We start from the raw sequence: 17,837 nt of genomic DNA, 5'->3' as shown, positions 1-17,837 counted from the left end.
GTTATTTCTCTATAAAATTTCACTGTGAAATATTGCACCATATGAATTGCACCACAGAATGTACCATATGCTTATGTGATGCATGGTGTGTATGATGGAACAATGGGTGGTTCATGAAGTACATACTCAATGTCAATGTCATTATTACAGATCGATTACAATGGCAATGCATGTGTAGTGCAATTACAGCGAAACTACTACCCTGTATTGATTAAACTCACAACCATAGGGTTACAGGAAGGTCAAGTTTTTCAAACAAAACTTCTCTGTACATTTTCTTTGCTTTCATTTTTGCATTCCAACCCTGGAGGAAAAAGTCAAAGGGGCCAATAGTAACAAATGACTTGCTGAAATGAATGGAAAATGAGACAGTCTGATGATGCCGGTCCCAGACAAAACTCATATTTTTTAGAATATCCAGTCGGGCAGGGGCCTATTGCGTGTCAAATAAAAGCACCTGTCTCTATGACGAAGTGCAGCCTGTTTGCCACCGCACACCGTATCTCACACCATAAGTGTGTTTTTCCCCAAACCTACTTTATACAGCTGGACTTTGGAGACTGGTTGTGCTTTTATTTGCAGTAAATTTTTGCCTCCTTCACTAGGCCCTCTTCAGCATGAATCTTCATTTCGCTCCTGACACCCTTGAATGTGAATTCCTCATTTCCTGTCCTTTTATTTATATCTGTTGCCTGGTGATTTGATCATGCTGAGAATACAAGATTAGCAATTGCCTCGTCCTTGAATCCGCCTCAAGGACATCTGTTCCTGAAATGTTATTGTTTGCTGGGTTCTTAACCCTCTGGTGTCCTGGCTCTTTCAACCATACATGTTGTGTTCAGCACCCTGTATTATTTTTCTGAGGTCATTTTTGTCTCCAAACAAAGATTAAATAGAATAGGGGTTGTCCTTCACAGGAGTACTATCTGTAAAAATGACTGTTAAAGGGCAACTCCACCATTGCATTATAATTTGAGATGTTGTTCTACATCTAATTGTACTTGATTTGGTTGGGCTCTTGTGTTAAATCACATTCTTTAGCCTACAGAGGCCAAAAATATACTCAAGATGACAATACATCATGATACAAAGTAGATGTTTACGCACCTAGATTACACCTAGATTATGCGCAGAGGAGGACCTTCCTCTGAATGACATCATCAATTCTATTCAAAATACTTTTTCATCAGCAACAATATATAAAATAAAATAGGCCTCCATATTGGAAGGGCCTTGGAAATGAAACTGAGAGCTATGTCTGTTCTAGACTGTTTATTTCTATACTTAAAACAGACATTTTCAGTCTTCCCCCCCCAAAAAATATTTTTAATCTCCCCTCTCAAACTGATGAGTGCCATTTTTTTTGTGTTTGGCTGTCATGTCAGTTCTACAGTACTGATGAGGTGTACTTTAATGTCACTGACCTTCCAGAGCCAGTATAACTAGAATGTCAACACATTCTCTTGCCGCAGACATTTTTTTTTAAACAAAGGAATGCCCTCTGTTTCCAATTACCTGTGTTAGAAAACAAGCAATTCCCTATCCAAATGAAAAGATACCAGCACTGTATCTTATTAAGTATCAGATTTACATCATAAACTATATACTTCTTTGAGTTCGGTTCATGTTTAATTCTGTTGTACTGCATGATTTATTTTTGCCAAGTTGTCCTTGAGTGTATTAGAGGCATGTTTTTTTTCATGTATTTTATGTTCGTAGCCTCTTTTATTCAGCTGTTTTCAGCTGTTTTCTCACATAGAGTATTTAAACCCCTGGGGTCCCTGCTTTGTTGTCTCAGATCAATCATTGAATTTGCCTTTGTTATTCCTCAAGGTGACAATGTGTTCGAGCCGCCCCCCAAATACAGAATGAAATGTTCTTCTTTTTGTGGTTTAGATTAAGATCAATCCCCAGTTTTACGTCTATAAAGGAAAGACAGTTGTAAAGGGGATAGTAGTACTTAGCTTTATTTAATTGAGTCTGTTGTGTTGTAAGTGTGATTCCGTGAAAGGTCATAAGAGAGAGAGGGAAACTGTCGTTCTGGCAAAAAAAAAACAAGCTTTCAAACAAAACGGTTCTCTGTATCTCCCTCTTTTTATCTCTCTTTCTCTTGTATTATTTCTTGATCGCTCTACCTTCAATCTCCCTCTCTTTCCCCCCTCCTTCTATTCCCCTCTCCTTCACTACCGCCTTCAATTCCCCCTCTCTTTCCACCTTCTCTCTCTTTCTCTCTCCCTCTCCCTCCCTCTACCCCACTCTCTCCCTCCCTCCCTCTGTGTGAATCAGTCAGCTAGCTATAGGTGATCCCATCAATGCCTCGGCTAGACTTAAACCTGTCTCAAACCCTGACACCCCTCGTACCCACACAGGTTGTTTCTGCTTGGGTTGGGATGGAGGGGGGGGGGGGGGGTAATCGCTCAGTCGATGTCAGGAGGGGTTCGGGAGTTATTGTCTCCTATAATTAACTGGTTATCAAACAAGAACATTTCATTAAGGTACAATTACAGGCTAATTGTTGCGGGACACCCCCCCGTGTCAGGATTACGACCGCAGCATATGCTCCCTCGAAGCTTTGTTATTTCTAATTCATCCCGACCTGCAGCCTCTGACGGCTTCAATTGCTAATGAATCCACTCACTTTGGAATAATTAGAGAATCCTTAGGCATGGTAATTTATTTAAAAGTATCCGTCGTCGGGCGAATCATTAGCTGTGTTAAATTAATTTGAAATTAAAGCTGCTGGGAGTACTTTGGGGTTCATTAAATAGGCAGCGCTGGCTCTATCAATATTTAAGGGGTGAGGCGTTAAGGTCGCAACCTTTAACCTGGAAATATCATCACAGTCTGTTTTTTAATTTCTTGTTCTAGGAATAAGTTATGTTTACAGATTTTTGGGTTTATATTTACAGATTTGTATATGAATTGTGGAAACAAAGCAGAGAGGAATGATATAATATCATGTCTGCCATAAATGGGTTCACTCCCCCTCCTCCCTCCTCTCCCATCACTTTCACTCTATTTTGACATTCATGCCATAATGGAAAGGATGATATAGCTGGAGAGAATGGAATAATGCAAATATATCATTATATGGGAGGATAAACATAATTTCTTGGGGCAAGAACTTATTTTCCTCCACCTATAGAAGGCTGCAGTGCGAGTTTGCATTTGTGATGTGTGTGTGTATGCATACGAGTGTGTGTGTGTGCTTGTTTGCGCGTGTTTGAGTGTGTCTCATCCCTTACAAGAAAAATTGGGAAAAACATTTGGTTTTCTTACACGTTTGACTCAAACACATGATTTCACATGTGATATTCTAAGTTTCACGTGTGCTTTTGTACCAGTGAGATTTGAACCCTGTTCTTCCATGGAAGAAGACAGCTAATTAGACCATTAGATACTGATCTTGATTTTAACATGTTAAACGCGATAAATAAGGAGACACGGAAAGATTATTTTCACTGGGTTTCTCTTCCAATGTATATTTATTATTCATTTCTCACAATCTCAGAATATTGTCTGTTCAAATCAAAATAGTCTCTTTGTAGAGGTTGAGAAAAATGAGAAATTGAGAACTAGTGTGAACTAGTGAACTAGTGTGTGACTATGGATGTATTCTCATAACTCACGACCCACCTTTCACATGCCCAGGGTTCACGTTGGGTCCTGGCCAATAATGAAAAAAACTTGATTTACATTCATTCCAATAGCAAACACATTCACACATTTTCAAATACATAAAAATCCCTTTTACGCCTGTGTATTAAACGTAAAATAGCTAGCATGGGCAAAATGGCAGGCTAGCTAGTGCCTAGCAAATTGCGTGCTAGCTAGAACCTACTTGCCTAGCGACAGGTAGCCTAGTGATTAGCGCGTTGGGCCAGTAACCAAAAGGTTGCTGGATTGAATCCCTGAGCTTACAAGTAAAAAATCTGTCATTCTGTCCCTGAACAAGGCAGTTAACCCACTTTCCCCAGTAGGCTGTCATTGTAAATAAGAATTTGTTGTGATTTACAATTTAGCACTAAGCTAGCTAGTGGTGGGCAAGTAGCATACAACCACTTGATAAAAATGTAATTAAATGAATCTTCTAAAAAAATATATTGTAACCGTGGTTCATATGTAAATACACTCAATATGAGTCCTTGTTTTTGAAATATTTTATCATTTAAGAACCAAAACATTTATAATGGAAATACAAAATCATCCTAGACGCCTATTGTTTTCACTAGGTCAAAACAATTAAAGTACCTTCCCCCCAAAGGAAGTTGGCACCACTATTTCAACTGAATTTTTTAAAAGTATAAGATTAAGCTCCGGTGATATGGATAACTTTTGAAAGATAGCTGATATGCGTTTTTAGCTAACGTTACACTAATCAAAGCAGTGGAGTATATAGTGAAGCAAAACATTAGTGGTCAAAACCATTCATCGTGGGGCGACAGGGGCTCCATGGCTCAGGTGGCCAAGTGGACACTAGGCTGTTTGGCTCATCTTAGTCACGAAGAGGAATCATTTTGCAGCCGTTTCTGATTAATAAACAATGCCATGCTGGTGGGTGGTAACATTCTAATAAAACCTAGCCCTGAAATGAAATGTAGGCTAAAAAGATTTTGTATAATAATAATAATAATAATGTATTCAACTTTTATAGCTCTATTCATTACATAAATAATCTCAAATCACTTTAAAGCAACACAAAAAAAAGATAAGCAATTTATAAAACAACAACAACATTCATGAGATGTAAGGTAATGTGGAGGGTTGGGAAAGAGCTTGGCTTGAGTGGCCATCGGAGGGAGGTGGTCAAAGGGGGAGAGCAAGCAAAGATGGTCTCTGGAGCATGTCCGGAGGCAGGCAGGCAGCACGATGTCATCAAGGTGTCTCCTGGTCCTTGCCGTCTGTGTGGCCTCTCCATAGTAGGACTCGGATTAAGTTTGAGCTTCAGCCACTGCAGTTCACAAACTCCGTAAGTGTAGCTAGCTAGCTACTCCTTCACTACTACCAAAATGTAGCACCCACTTGGCTGAAGCTGCTACGGCAGTAACCACATTTCAATAATAGTTAAAGAGTAGTCTTATAACTTAGTCCTCCCTACGATCTTCATCACTGCACACGTCAGCCATCCTGCTTTTTTTCTCTCCATCCTCAACCTCCGGACACTGGCTGGCATTCGAATCAAAACAATTGCCAGAAAGTAAACATTAGCGAGCTCGCCAAACAAAGACTTGCTAGCTTCAGTCTTGAAACTCTGTGTGTCATATCATAGGAAAAAACATCACATGGATTTGCTCAAAGTTGGCCGTTCGGTTTGTCACTTTAAGCCCAAATATATCGCATATATAAATATAGTCAGCCACCAATTGTGCAAGTTCTCCCACTTAAAAACACGAGAGGCCTGTAATATTCATCATAGGTACACTTCAACTATGACAGACAAAATTTGAAAAAAAAATCCAGAAAATCACATTGTAGGATTTTTAATGAATTTATTTGCAAATTATGGTGGAAAATAAGTATTTGGTCACCTACAAACAAGCAAGATTTCTGGCTCTCACAGACCTGTAACTTCTTCTTTAGGAGGCTCCTCTGTCCTCCACTCGTTACCTGTATTAATGGCACCTGTTTGAACTTGTTATCAGTATAAAAGACACCTGTCCACAACCTCAAACAGTCACACTCCAAACGCAACTATGGCCAAGACCAAAGAGCTGTCAAAGGACACCAGAAACAAAATTGTAGACACGCACCAGGCTGGGAAGACTGAATCTGCAATAGGTAAGCAGCTTGCTTTGAAGAAATCAACTGTGGGAGCAATTATTAGGAAATGGAAGGCATACAAGACCACTGATAATCTCCCTCGATCTGGGACTCCACGCAAGAACTCACCCCGTGGGGTCAAAATGATCACAAGAACGGTGAGCAAAAATCCCAGAACCACACGGGGGGACCTAGTGAATGACCTGCAGAGAGCTGGGACCAAAGTAACAAAGCCTACCATCAGTAACACACTACGCCGCCAGGGACTCAAATCCTGCAGTGCCAGACGTGTCCCTCTGCTTAAGCCAGTACATGTCCAGGCCCGTCTGAAGTTTGCTAGAGAGCATTTGGATGATCCAGAAGAAGATTGGGAGAATGTCATATGGTCAGATGAAACCAAAATATAACTTTTTGGTAAAAACTCAACTCATCGTGTTTGGAGGACAAAGAATGCTGAGTTGCATCCAAAGAACACCATACCTACTGTGAAGCATGGGGGTGGAAACATCATGCTTTGGGGCTGTTTTTCTGCAAAGGGACCAGGACAACTGATCCGTGTAAAGGAAAGAATGAATGGGGCCATGTATCGTGAGATTTTGAGTGAAAACCTCGTTCCATCAGCAAGGGCATGAAACGTGGCTGGGTCTTTCAGCATGACAATGATCCCAAACACACCGCCCAGGCAATGAAGGAGTGGCTTCGTAAGAAGCATTTCAAGGTCCTGGAGTGGCCTAGCCAGTCTCCAGATCTCAACCCCATAGAAAATCTTTGGAGGGAGTTGAAAGTCCATGTTGCTCAGCAACAGCCCCAAAACATCACTGCTCTACAGGAGATCTGCATGGAGGAATGGGCCAAAATACCAGCAACAGTGTGTGAAAACCCTGTGAAGACTTACAGAAAACGTTTGACCTCTGTCATTGCCAACAAAGGGTATATAACAAAGTATTGAGATAAACTTTTGTTATTGACCAAATACTTATTTTCCACCATAATATGCAAATAAATTAAATAAAAAATCCTACAAAGTGATTTTCTGGATTTTCTTGATTTTTTTTTCTCATTTTGTCTTTCATAGTTGAAGTGTACCCATGATGAAAATTACAGGGCTCTCTCATATTTTTAAGTGGGAGAACTTGCCCAATTGGTGGCTGACTAAATACTTTTTTGCCAAAATGTAAATGTCTTTCAAATGTGAAAATGCAATTTCACATGTGAGAGTTAGATTTTCACATGAAAGTGAAAATTTGAAACTGCAAATGTGACCGGTTTGACCAGTTCGATTCGGACTTATGTAGCAAAATTTGAAATTATGTTTTTTTTTTACATTGGATTAAAAGAGCTAGAAAATTGTATATCATACACTACAGTTAAGGAACAATGGGAAAGTTATTCTGCTTTGAAAGTTGATAACCTCACTTTTGAGAAAATGGCCCTTGAATGTTTTGGTAAACCTGCTGGAGATCTCTTCTTTGTCTACACTCATTCAGTATCATTCACACCCTCTTTAGCCTTAGCCCCACCCATCTCTTTAACTTCTTGATACTACCCATCCCGCATGCGGGAGCGTAACGTAACCTCAAACGAATTAGCATAACGCAGCGGACATAAATCTTCCTAGAAAATGTTCCTATTCATGAAAATCACAAATTAAATATATTGAGACACAGCTTAGCCTTTTGTTAAAACTTCTTGTGACTAGCAATCCCAGATCCGGGAGCGTAATCATAGCCTCAAACGAATTAGCATAACACAGCGGACATAAATACCCCTAGAAAATGTTCCTATTCATGACACAGCTTAGCCTTTTGTTAATCACACTGTCATCTCAGATTTTCAAAATATGCGTTACAGCCAACGCTAAACAAGCATATTTGTGTAAGTTTATCACGGCATAATGCTATGCTAGGCTCTGCTGGCAGCAGGCAACATTTTCACGAAAATAAGAAAAGCAATCAAATTAAATCATTTACATTTGAAGAAATGTGGATGTTTTCACTCAGGAGACTCCCAGTTAGATAGCAAAGGTTCCTTTTTTCCAAAAATATTATTTTTGTAGGCGAAATAGCTCCTGTTTGTTCATCATGCTTGGCTGAGAAATCGACCGGAAAATGCTATCACTACAACTCCGAACTTTTTTCCAAATTAGCTCCATAATATCGACAGAAACATGGCAAACGCTATTTAGAATCAATCCTCAAGGTGTTTTTAACATATATATTCGATAATATATCCGTCGGGGCAATTGGTTTCTCATAAGAAGCGATTGGAAAAATGGCTACTTGTGTACTTTACGCAAGATTTTCTGCGGGAGCCACCATGTGACCACTTGTTAAATGTGGTCCCTTACGGCTATTCTTAAACATAAATGCGTAAAAAGACGTCACAATGCTGTAGACACCTTGGGGAATACGTAGAAAACGTAAGCTCATTTGTAGCTCATTCACAGTCATATAAGGAGTCATTGGCATGAGGCGGTTTTTAAAAATGCGGCACTTCCTGATTGGATTTTTATCTGGGTTTCGCCTGTAACATCAGTTCTGTTGCACTCACAGACAATATCTTTGCAGTTTTGGAAACGTCAGAGTGTTTTCTATCCAAAGCTGTCAATTATATGCATAGTCGAGCATCTTTTCATGACAAAATATCTTGTTTAAAACGAGAACGTTTTTTATCCAAAAATGAAAATACTGCCCTCCTAGTTAGAAAAAATACTGCCCCCTAGTTAAATCCCCTAGTTAAATCCACCCGTTTAAAAATTAATTTAGTATATGTCAATCTATCAAACTAGGCAACTAAAAGCAACTTTCTAAACAATGTTTTGCTTTGTTTTTAGCTTGTTAGCTAGCTAGCTAGCTAATGTTAAGTTAGCTGGCTAGCCAGTTCAAATGATGACCGTATCACGTAGCTGACAACATCTCCACTTTAGCTCATTTGTCTTCATTATTAAAGGAAAATAAACTCACAACAAGATAATTATTTACAAGTTAATGGTGAGCCAATTATAGAAAATAGCTTACGGTTGTGAGTGTGATGAAATAAAAGCAGAGTGTCATGTAAAAAAATCTTCCAAGCGTGAAATAGTTCCCAATCATTCTGATTGTGTTCTGGTTGGGACGTCATGTTGTAAAAAAAAAATTACAGCATGAAAATGTTCTCAGTCCAATAACTGCTTGTGCGCCTCTTTATGTGGATGGCTGAGCTCATGCGGATATTTCTCTTTTACATGACACAGTGCATTCTACCAAAGCATTTTAGAACTTGGACTGTCTCATTGGCCTAACGTTATATCCTAATTTGACTTTGGTGCAGGTCATGTTCTTCACATTACTGTCTCTGGTAAACACATATTTGTCACATGCACAGGATACAGAAGGTGTAGTGAAATGGTTATTCACATAGTAGAGTCTTTTGTTTAGACATGTAGCTAGCTAGCTAAACAATTAACCATAATCCCAATTTATGACGTTACTACCCTGCATGAATAGCTAACATTAAACTATAACTAGCAACGCAAATAGCTCTGAGATACAATTAATATTACTCCACAGATCATACACGTAATATTAGCTCGCGAGCCAACGTGATTGTCACATTTGAACTTGCAATTCCACATGTAAAAGGGACATTTTCACATCTGATAGTTTTTAACATGTGAATCTGCAAATCACATGTGATGTAAAAACATGTTATTCTCCTCACATGTGAAAAGGTGGTGTTAACATGTGAACTCTTAATTTAATACAATTTAACATATGGTTTCACAGGAAATTTAAGAAGAAAAAAAACTGAGATTTTCATATGGGATGCCTGTGTCTGCGCCTTTCAGTGTGTACATGTGAGCGTGCCCATATGTGCATTTCTGTCTTGTCTATGTACATTTGCAACGCATGAATACCTAATGGTAATTCTAGCCCATCTCTTTCAAAGAGAATGACCTGTCTTTAAGACCACAGAGGGGCTCTATGAAGAGAACTTTAATTATCCTCGATCTGCTCATGCAGTCTGTTGCGTAGAAGAACTCCCAAGAGAAGCCCAAATCTGATGTATGCGTCCCAAATGGAACCTTATTCCCTACGTAGTGCACTACTTTTGACCCGGGCCCATAGGGTGGCCCATATGGCTCTGGTCAAAAGTAGTGCACTGTGTAGGAAATGGGGTGCCATTTGGGACGTAGTCAAGGACTTTCTTATCAATCGAGGGATGGACTTGGCACTTGTTTTCTTACCATCAAAAAGGAACGGGGGCCTCAGTCTCAGCCTCAGCAAACGCTAGCAACCGCACATGACTGACACCCTATTACATTAACTTGAATTGCCCTTCTGAACGCATCATTTGAGGTTCGTTCGGCGGATCCCTATTGCCTCGTGCTAATGCTGTTTGGAATTTTCATCTCGTCTTGATGCTTTGATGGGACATCAACTCTGATTTAGCAATGTGTGTGTGCTTTAATGGAGGCAAAGACAGAGAGGCAAAATGCAGAATAGTGTTTTTTAAAGTCTGGCTCTCTACCTTAATTTCATCATACCTCTCACTCTAAACACCTCACATTTTCAATGACTGTGGGAAAACCGACACAAAACTGAATGGGATGATATCATGTTTATGTTTTTTTTTTCCAGTGGTTCACATGGCATTGACATTATGTGAACCATATCATGGAGTAAATGATGGTGTTTTCTAGTTTGGGACGGGACCAGGGGTTAAATTCAGTGTGGCAAAATGTTCAGAACAGTGCAGATAGAAATATAACGAATAGAACTGACAAAATCCTCTATTCAACCTATGCATTTCTATCTGTAACACCCTCCTGAACAGGACCCCATGGCTTTTAGCCTTAGCCTTTAAAAAAAAGAATGTCCGCTAAATTACATTTATGTGATATAAAATGCCTAGCCTAAAAAGGACCATCTGCTAAATGACTAAAACATAATGTAAAATGCCTAGCCTAGCCCAAGTGCCTTGTCACTGACCACTGCTTTGTTTCTGGTTGTATCTCGCAGGGCTACAAGAGGAAAACAGAGGCTGCCAAGAAGGAGTACCTGAAAGCCCTGGCTGCGTACCGAGCCAGTCTGGTTTCCAAGGTAACGGCGGAGGTCATATCTCTGATATACATGGGTCAGCGGCGATATAAGGGATGATAAATTAGATAGAGAATTCCTCTCTCATCCCAGGGGAGGATCTCCGTGCGGTGCCGTTTGAGGATTGGGTGTGTGTGTGCTCCGAAGAGAACAGTGAAAATTAGGGCCCAAACACACACACACTCCTTTATTTGCCCGTGTTATTTGCAACACAGCGAGTGAGGGAGGGATGAAAGGTGTGTTTGTGTTGTGTGTCTGTGTGGGAGAGAGTGAGGGTGTATACAGTATGTGTGTGTTCTTAAGTACTGTATGCATGTATGTATGTGTGTGTGCTTGTTTGTGTGTGTGTGTACCTGTGTGTGTTCATGCTTGCGTATGTGGAGGCAGAAGTGGGAATTACCTAGCATGGTGCCACCTAGTTGTGTCTGTTTTTGAATGAGAAACAAATGTGTGGGCTGCCAGAGGATTGTTTCTTTGACTATATCCTGGGTTGTTGGAGATGAGATTTGATACAGAGGTTGGATCAAAATTTGACCCCTTTCGTTGCAGGAGAAAAATAATCCTGCAGTGGGAGGAAAATAATCCTGAAGCAGGAGGATTAAAAAATATATTTAGAATCGCCACCAGGGGGCAGCTGGAGGCGGTGTTTGTATACAATGCATTGTACCTTCTATAGGCTACGTGCAGGCTACAGAGCGTCTCGTGTGAATTCTTATGTGGATTATAATAAATGTACATATTTGTGTGGGGTGGCAGATATCCTAGTGGTTAGAGTATTGGGCCATTAACTGAAAGGTTGCTGGATCGAATCCCTGAGCTAACAAGGTAAAAAATTGGTTGTTCTGCCCCTGAACAAGGCCCCCCCCGCACCTCTCTGATTCAGAGGGGTTGGGTTAAATGTGTAAGAGGCATTCTGTTGTACAACTGACTAGGTATCCTTTCCCTTGTTGGGAAAAATCTGTTTGTTAGATGAATTGATTTATTATATGTTGAAGGCAAGCAATAAGCAGAATTAATTATTGGTTACCTCAGTGCCTGTGTGGCCCGGCGGTTACAGCTGTTTACCCTGACAGATATGCCAGAGTCAGCATGGGTTTGAATCTGGCCCCACTGCCCTTAGACTCCTGGATGAATGTTTACTTTTGACCTATTAAATGTGTGTGGTCACAGTGTTAATTCTGCATTGTTACAGGGTTAAAACAAAAAAAAAAACAGTTTAGGCATTAATTCCAAATGGTTAAGGTTAAGGGCGGGCCATGGTTTAGGGAAGGCTTAAGAAACAAAAACAAAAAGTATGCCTATGTATCATCAGTATTCATAGCATTCTTAGTGCTTGCTGAGTATTGTGTACCGTAGCGCATTGGTCTAAGCAGTGTGCGCTGGTGTCGAGCTTCAAGAGTTCATACCCAATGCTGGGCAATCTAGTGACAAGCCTGAGCCTAAATGGCTATGTTTAGACAGGCAGCCCAATTCTGATAACTTTTACACTAATTGGTATTTTGACCAACATCCAATCTTTTCACATCAGATCTTTTTCAGAGCTGATCGGATTGATCAAAATACCGATTAGTGAAAAAGTAACATCGGAATTGGGCTGCTTGTCTAAACGCAGTCCATTAGGGCCACAAGTTAATTCCATTTATTTCAATGATTCCAAGAAGTAAAACGAATAGTCTGGTAATTTACACATCAGAGAAAAGTGTCTCAGCTCAATGAAATCGTCTTTGGATAGGCTCAAATGCATAAACATCTTGACAGCTTTACGAAATGAAATATTAAAGCCACACAATACAGGCTTTCAATCCACACCAAACACCATAGCCTAACTAAATTGAAAAATTCTACGTTAACCTAACTATAAAATGTTGGCTAGCATCCACACTGCAGGAAAGTTTATCGTTTTACAGTAGGTCTACATCTGTCAATCAATTGATGGCCCAAATCAACTCATCAACTCAGCCAGGGAAACGCAGTAGCCTAATATCGCTTTTCACACCTTTCATTATGTTTAAATGGACAGGCTAATGGCTAGCCTACAGAATGTATTGGAATACACTCAAATAACAAGGGGTGTATTGCAAACATCGATGGCACTAGATTATCGCCAGCTGATGTCTCGTTAAACCATCAGAACGCATTAAATTCACCCGCACAGCTGATCTCAATTACAATCATTATGGGTCACCTCATTACCACTTCCTCAAAGATGATGTCAGTGCTACTTAGTCAGTATGTAGTGTGTGTGTGAGATGTCAGTGTAAGTATGTGTGAGTAGAGTCCAGTGTGTGTGTGCATAGAGTTAGTGCAAGAGAGCAAGAGAGCAAAAAAGGGTCAATGCAGGTAGTCCAGGTAGCCATTTGATTAGCTATTTAGCAGTCTTGTTTAGCAGTCTTATGGCTTGGGGGGGTAGAAGCTGTCCAGGGCCCTGTTGGTTCCAGACTTGGTGCTGTGGTACCACTTGCCTTGCGGTAGCGAAGAGAACAGTCTATGGTTTGGGTGGCTGGAGTCATTGACATTTTTTGGGGGCCTTCCTCTGACACCGCCTGGCATAGCGGTCCTGGATGGCAGGGAGCTCAGCCCCAGTCCCGGGCGGTACTCACTACCCTCTGTAGCGCCTTGCGGTCTGGTGCCTTGCAGTTACCGCACCAAGCGGTGATGCAGCCAGTCAAGATGCTCTCAATGGTGCAAACCTTTCTTCTTTCCTCTATATATTTAAATATCTAAAACTTGACCATGTATTCTAATATATAGACTTCAGACAACGTCTGAGAATCAATTAATGTCCATGTTTTCCAAATGTTCAAGCTTGTAAAATTACACTATGAATCCAATGTAGTAGATCAACCCTGATATACATATTCAGAACCAGGTTAAATGCCTAATACAGGATTGAATCATGATATACTAATATTTGTCATGTGCCAGTCTGAGTGCCAAGCACCTATTTTCTCAATTTCCATGTCTTCACTCCATTGTTTTCCTTTCACACAAACCCAAATTGCATTACCATGTTAAACACCCTCCCACCGGTCCCCATTGCCTCACACTTCCTCCAAGGCTTACAAGCCCAAAACAAGTGCCTTGATTAAGGCATGAACAGATTATTCATCAACCTCTTTCTTTCCCTGTGAAGGTTTTTTTTTCCCTTTAATAAAGGCCATTCTCATCGCTCGTTTGCGTAATTAAATATTTATTTCTGACAAATCTCATATTCAGAGGCTTGATTGATGCGTTAGCAGATTGGCAGGCATTTAAAAGAAATTAAAACAGAGAAAAAACTGCAAATCTACTATGCAATCACAACCACTCAGAACAAGACACATAGTACATCTAGCCATTCAAAGGGAGTCCTCTTTAAATAGTGTGTTTTAATTGCTGACGAGAGAGTCTTTTCAAAGGAAGTGGGAATCAAGGAGAGAGAAATTGAAGGTAATTGGAAGTCGACAGAGTGCCGTTCTGGACGAGTCACGTGCTCCGTGCGTTTGGCGTGCACCTGTTGCCATTTTGTTTGTGACGCACGCTGATAATCTATGTTGGTGGAAAAGGTACTCGCACACAAATGGAGCTTGATGGCTACAGTGAAAAGCCCCAAGTTAATGAGTTTCATTCATTCAAAAAGTCAAAGTGGTGTTTTCTGCTTTTCAACCCACCAAGGGACACATCAAGGGATAGTTCACCCAAATTACAAAATGACATATTGGTTTCCTTACCTTGTCCCTTTAAGGTGGGAGTATCACATTTCAATATGTGAACAAATAATCATCTCCTGTTGTTCATGGAATAGCGATAGATTAGTATATTGCAGTACAAGTATAGTATGGTAGTATAGTATAGAGTAGTATAGTTCATTCTTCATCATTTTCATTTTCCACTTGACCCTGCAGTGTATCTCTCTCATCTTTACTCATCTATCCATCTTTCCATTGATTATTTCTCTGGCTCTTTTCAATATATGTACGCCATTACCAAATAGCAGACGGCGATAGATCACGTCAACAACTGTGACAGCTAACAAGAGGGCCTGGACATATTTCATACCACAGCAATGTATACATATATATTGCTATTGAAAGTCTATGAAAGGATGGAAAGTCGAATGAAATCAAGCACGTACATCAGTGGATACGACTCCCAGGCTGAAATGAACCGAACAACATGATTCTCACATAGAGGGACCTGAATGTATGACATATTCATATGTTCTACCAATATAGTGTTTTAGTTGTATAATGAACTGGTTACTATATTTGCGTTGACATAACTGTATCTCACCAATATAAATGAGTTGTGTAATATATTTGCATTAAGATACAGTGTATTTCAGCAATATAAATTAATTGCACAATATATTATATCATCTGAACTTTCCTTTTTCTCCCTCTGTCCACAAACCTAGTGGTGTTATAAATTATATAGTGTGTAATATATGTTCTCAATATACACTTAAAAAAAGCCAAATAACCTCACACTCAACGTCAACAAAACTAAGGAGATGATTGTGGACTTCAGGAAACAGCAGAGGGAACACCCCCCTATCCACATCGATGGAACAGTAGTGGAGAGGGTAGCAAGTTTTAAGTTCCTCGGCATACACATCACAGACAAACTGAATTGGTCCACTCACACAGACAGCATTGTGAAGAAGGCGCAGCAGCGCCTCTTCAACCTCAGGAGGCTGAAGAAATTCGGTTTGTCACCAAAAGCACTCACAAACTTCTACAGATGCACAATCGAGAGCATCCTGGCGGGCTGTATCACCGCCTGGTACGGCAACTGCTCCGCCCACAACCGTAAGGCTCTCCAGAGGGTAGTGAGGTCTGCACAACGCATCACCGGGGGCAAACTACCTGCCCTCCAGGACACCTACACCACCCGATGTTACAGGAAGGCCATAAAGATCATCAAGGACATCAACCACACAAGCCACTGCCTGTTCACCCCGCTATCATCCAGAAGGCGAGGGCAGTACAGGTGCATCAAAGCTGGGACCGAGAGACTGAAAAACAGCTTCTATCTCAAGGCCATCAGACTGTTAAACAGCCACCACTAACATTGAGTGGCTGCTGCCAACATACTGACACTGACACTGACTCAACTCCAGCCACTTTAATAATGGGAATTGATGGGAAATTATGTAAATATATCACTAGCCACTTTAAACAATGCTACCTTATATAATGTTACTTACCCTACATTATTCATCTCATATGCATACGTATATACTGTACTCTATATCATCGACTGCATCCTTATGTAATACATGTATCACTAGCCACTTTAACTATGCCACTTTGTTTACATACTCACCTCATGTATATACTGTACTCGATACCATCTACTGTATCCTGCCTATGCTGCTCTGTACCATCACTCATTCATATATCCTTATGTACATATTCTTTATCCCCTTACACTGTGTATAAGACAGTAGTTTTGGAATTGTTAGTTAGATTACTTGTTGGTTATTACTGCATTGTCGGAACTAGAAGCACAAGCATTTCGCTACACTCGCATTAACATCTGCAACTGTGACAAATAAGATTTGATTTGATTTAAATCTTTTGTCTTGCCCATTCACCCTCTGAATAGCACACAAACACAATCCATGTCTCAATTGTCTCAAAGCTTAAAAATCCTTCTTTAACCTGGCTCCTCCCCTTCATCTACACTGATTGAAGTGGATTTAACAAGTGACATCAATAAGGGATCATAGCCTTCACCTGGATTCACCTGGTCAGCCCATGTCATGGAAAAAGCAGGTGTTCCTAATGTTTGTAAACTCAGCGTATGTCAGTACTGTATAGTTATATTAACTGTACTTTTTGTCCCCTTTGTCTTCCCCTCCGCCCTCAGACCTACAATGACCCGGTGGAGACAAAAGGTGCCCAGACGAGCCAGCCTTCCTCCCACATGATGCCCCCCAATCCGCCCCTGTACAGTGTGCCACCCCAGCCCTCCTCCCCGTACAGTCTGGGGCCGGGGGGCTTCCCCCTGTCGGACCTGCAGAGCTACGCTGGGGCACCGCGTCATGCACTTTCCCGGACCCTCAGCCAGTCCCAGATGCTGCCCAGCATTAGTGCCTCTCCCCCCTCCTCCTTCCAGATCAGCCCACCCCTGCACCAACAGCTCTCCCTGCACCAGAGCTCCCTCCTCAACCAGCCAATCCGCATGCAGCACGGCCAGTCCCAGCCAATCATCTCCCACCAGATGGGACTCCAGGCCTCCCTTCACTCACCACCTCCTGGACAGCAGGTTAGTGTGACTCGGAGAGTGCCAATATCACCAGCATATCACATATCACTAGTGCACTAAATTATTTGAAGGAATAGTGGACATGCTTACTTTGTAGTATATGCTAGTGTGAACAGTATGGGCCCCAAAAAAATGTATACATTCTACCCAGATTATGTTTAATAAAACTCTCTTCCTGCCTCTCTTTATTCTCCTCTCTCTCTCCCTCCCACTCCTCTCTCTTTTAAATTCAAATGTACTGTACATGTTATTGGCTCCCTTGAGGTACTATGTTGCCAAACCAATTAGCAATTCGACTAATCTAAAATTAAAATGTAACAGAATTTGGCATTCGGACCATAAGTAAAGAGCAAACCTCTCTCCCTCTCTCTCTCCATCCCCTCCCCCTACTTTTCTCTAGCATTGTCCCCTCTCCATATGGCCAGTATAAGTTGTCAGAAACTAAAACTAATGCTATGGCCTCTCTCTCCCCGTCTCCTATAGGGATTCTCCCACCTACAGTCTGAGTACCAGAAAAGTGTGGGTTCCCAGTCCCCGGCGGCCCCCAACCCTGGGGGTAGACAAAGCCACGATTGGGACAGTGAATACTGCGATAGGGAGTGCGGTGGCAACCACTGCAGGTGAGCAGCCCAGACCAGTATCGGCTTTGTATAGGAATTTATTGTTAATTCCAATACTGTTTATAACTTAGAATAGGGCAAGTTTCCCTGACCCGAATTAAGGCTAGGTCAGGACCAATAAATTATT

General features: G+C 41.0%; 1 protein-coding gene across 3 annotated transcripts in view; it reads left to right on the top strand.

Moving 5' to 3' along the window:
* LOC110493905 (TOX high mobility group box family member 2) overlaps positions 1–17,837 on the top strand; it is a 142,332-nt gene that overhangs the window by 120,122 nt on the left and 4,373 nt on the right. For all 3 annotated transcript variants that reach the window (XM_021568496.2, XM_021568497.2, XM_021568495.2), the window contains 3 exons: positions 10,761–10,841; positions 16,692–17,090; positions 17,574–17,710. In XM_021568496.2, the coding sequence (XP_021424171.1) occupies positions 10,761–10,841; positions 16,692–17,090; positions 17,574–17,710 (617 nt within the window). The remainder of the gene's footprint in view (positions 1–10,760; positions 10,842–16,691; positions 17,091–17,573; positions 17,711–17,837) is intronic.

Source organism: Oncorhynchus mykiss, chromosome 17, assembly GCF_013265735.2.
Source record: "Oncorhynchus mykiss isolate Arlee chromosome 17, USDA_OmykA_1.1, whole genome shotgun sequence".
Taxonomy (NCBI): domain Eukaryota; kingdom Metazoa; phylum Chordata; class Actinopteri; order Salmoniformes; family Salmonidae; genus Oncorhynchus; species Oncorhynchus mykiss.
This window is presented reverse-complemented; position numbering and strand designations above follow the sequence as displayed.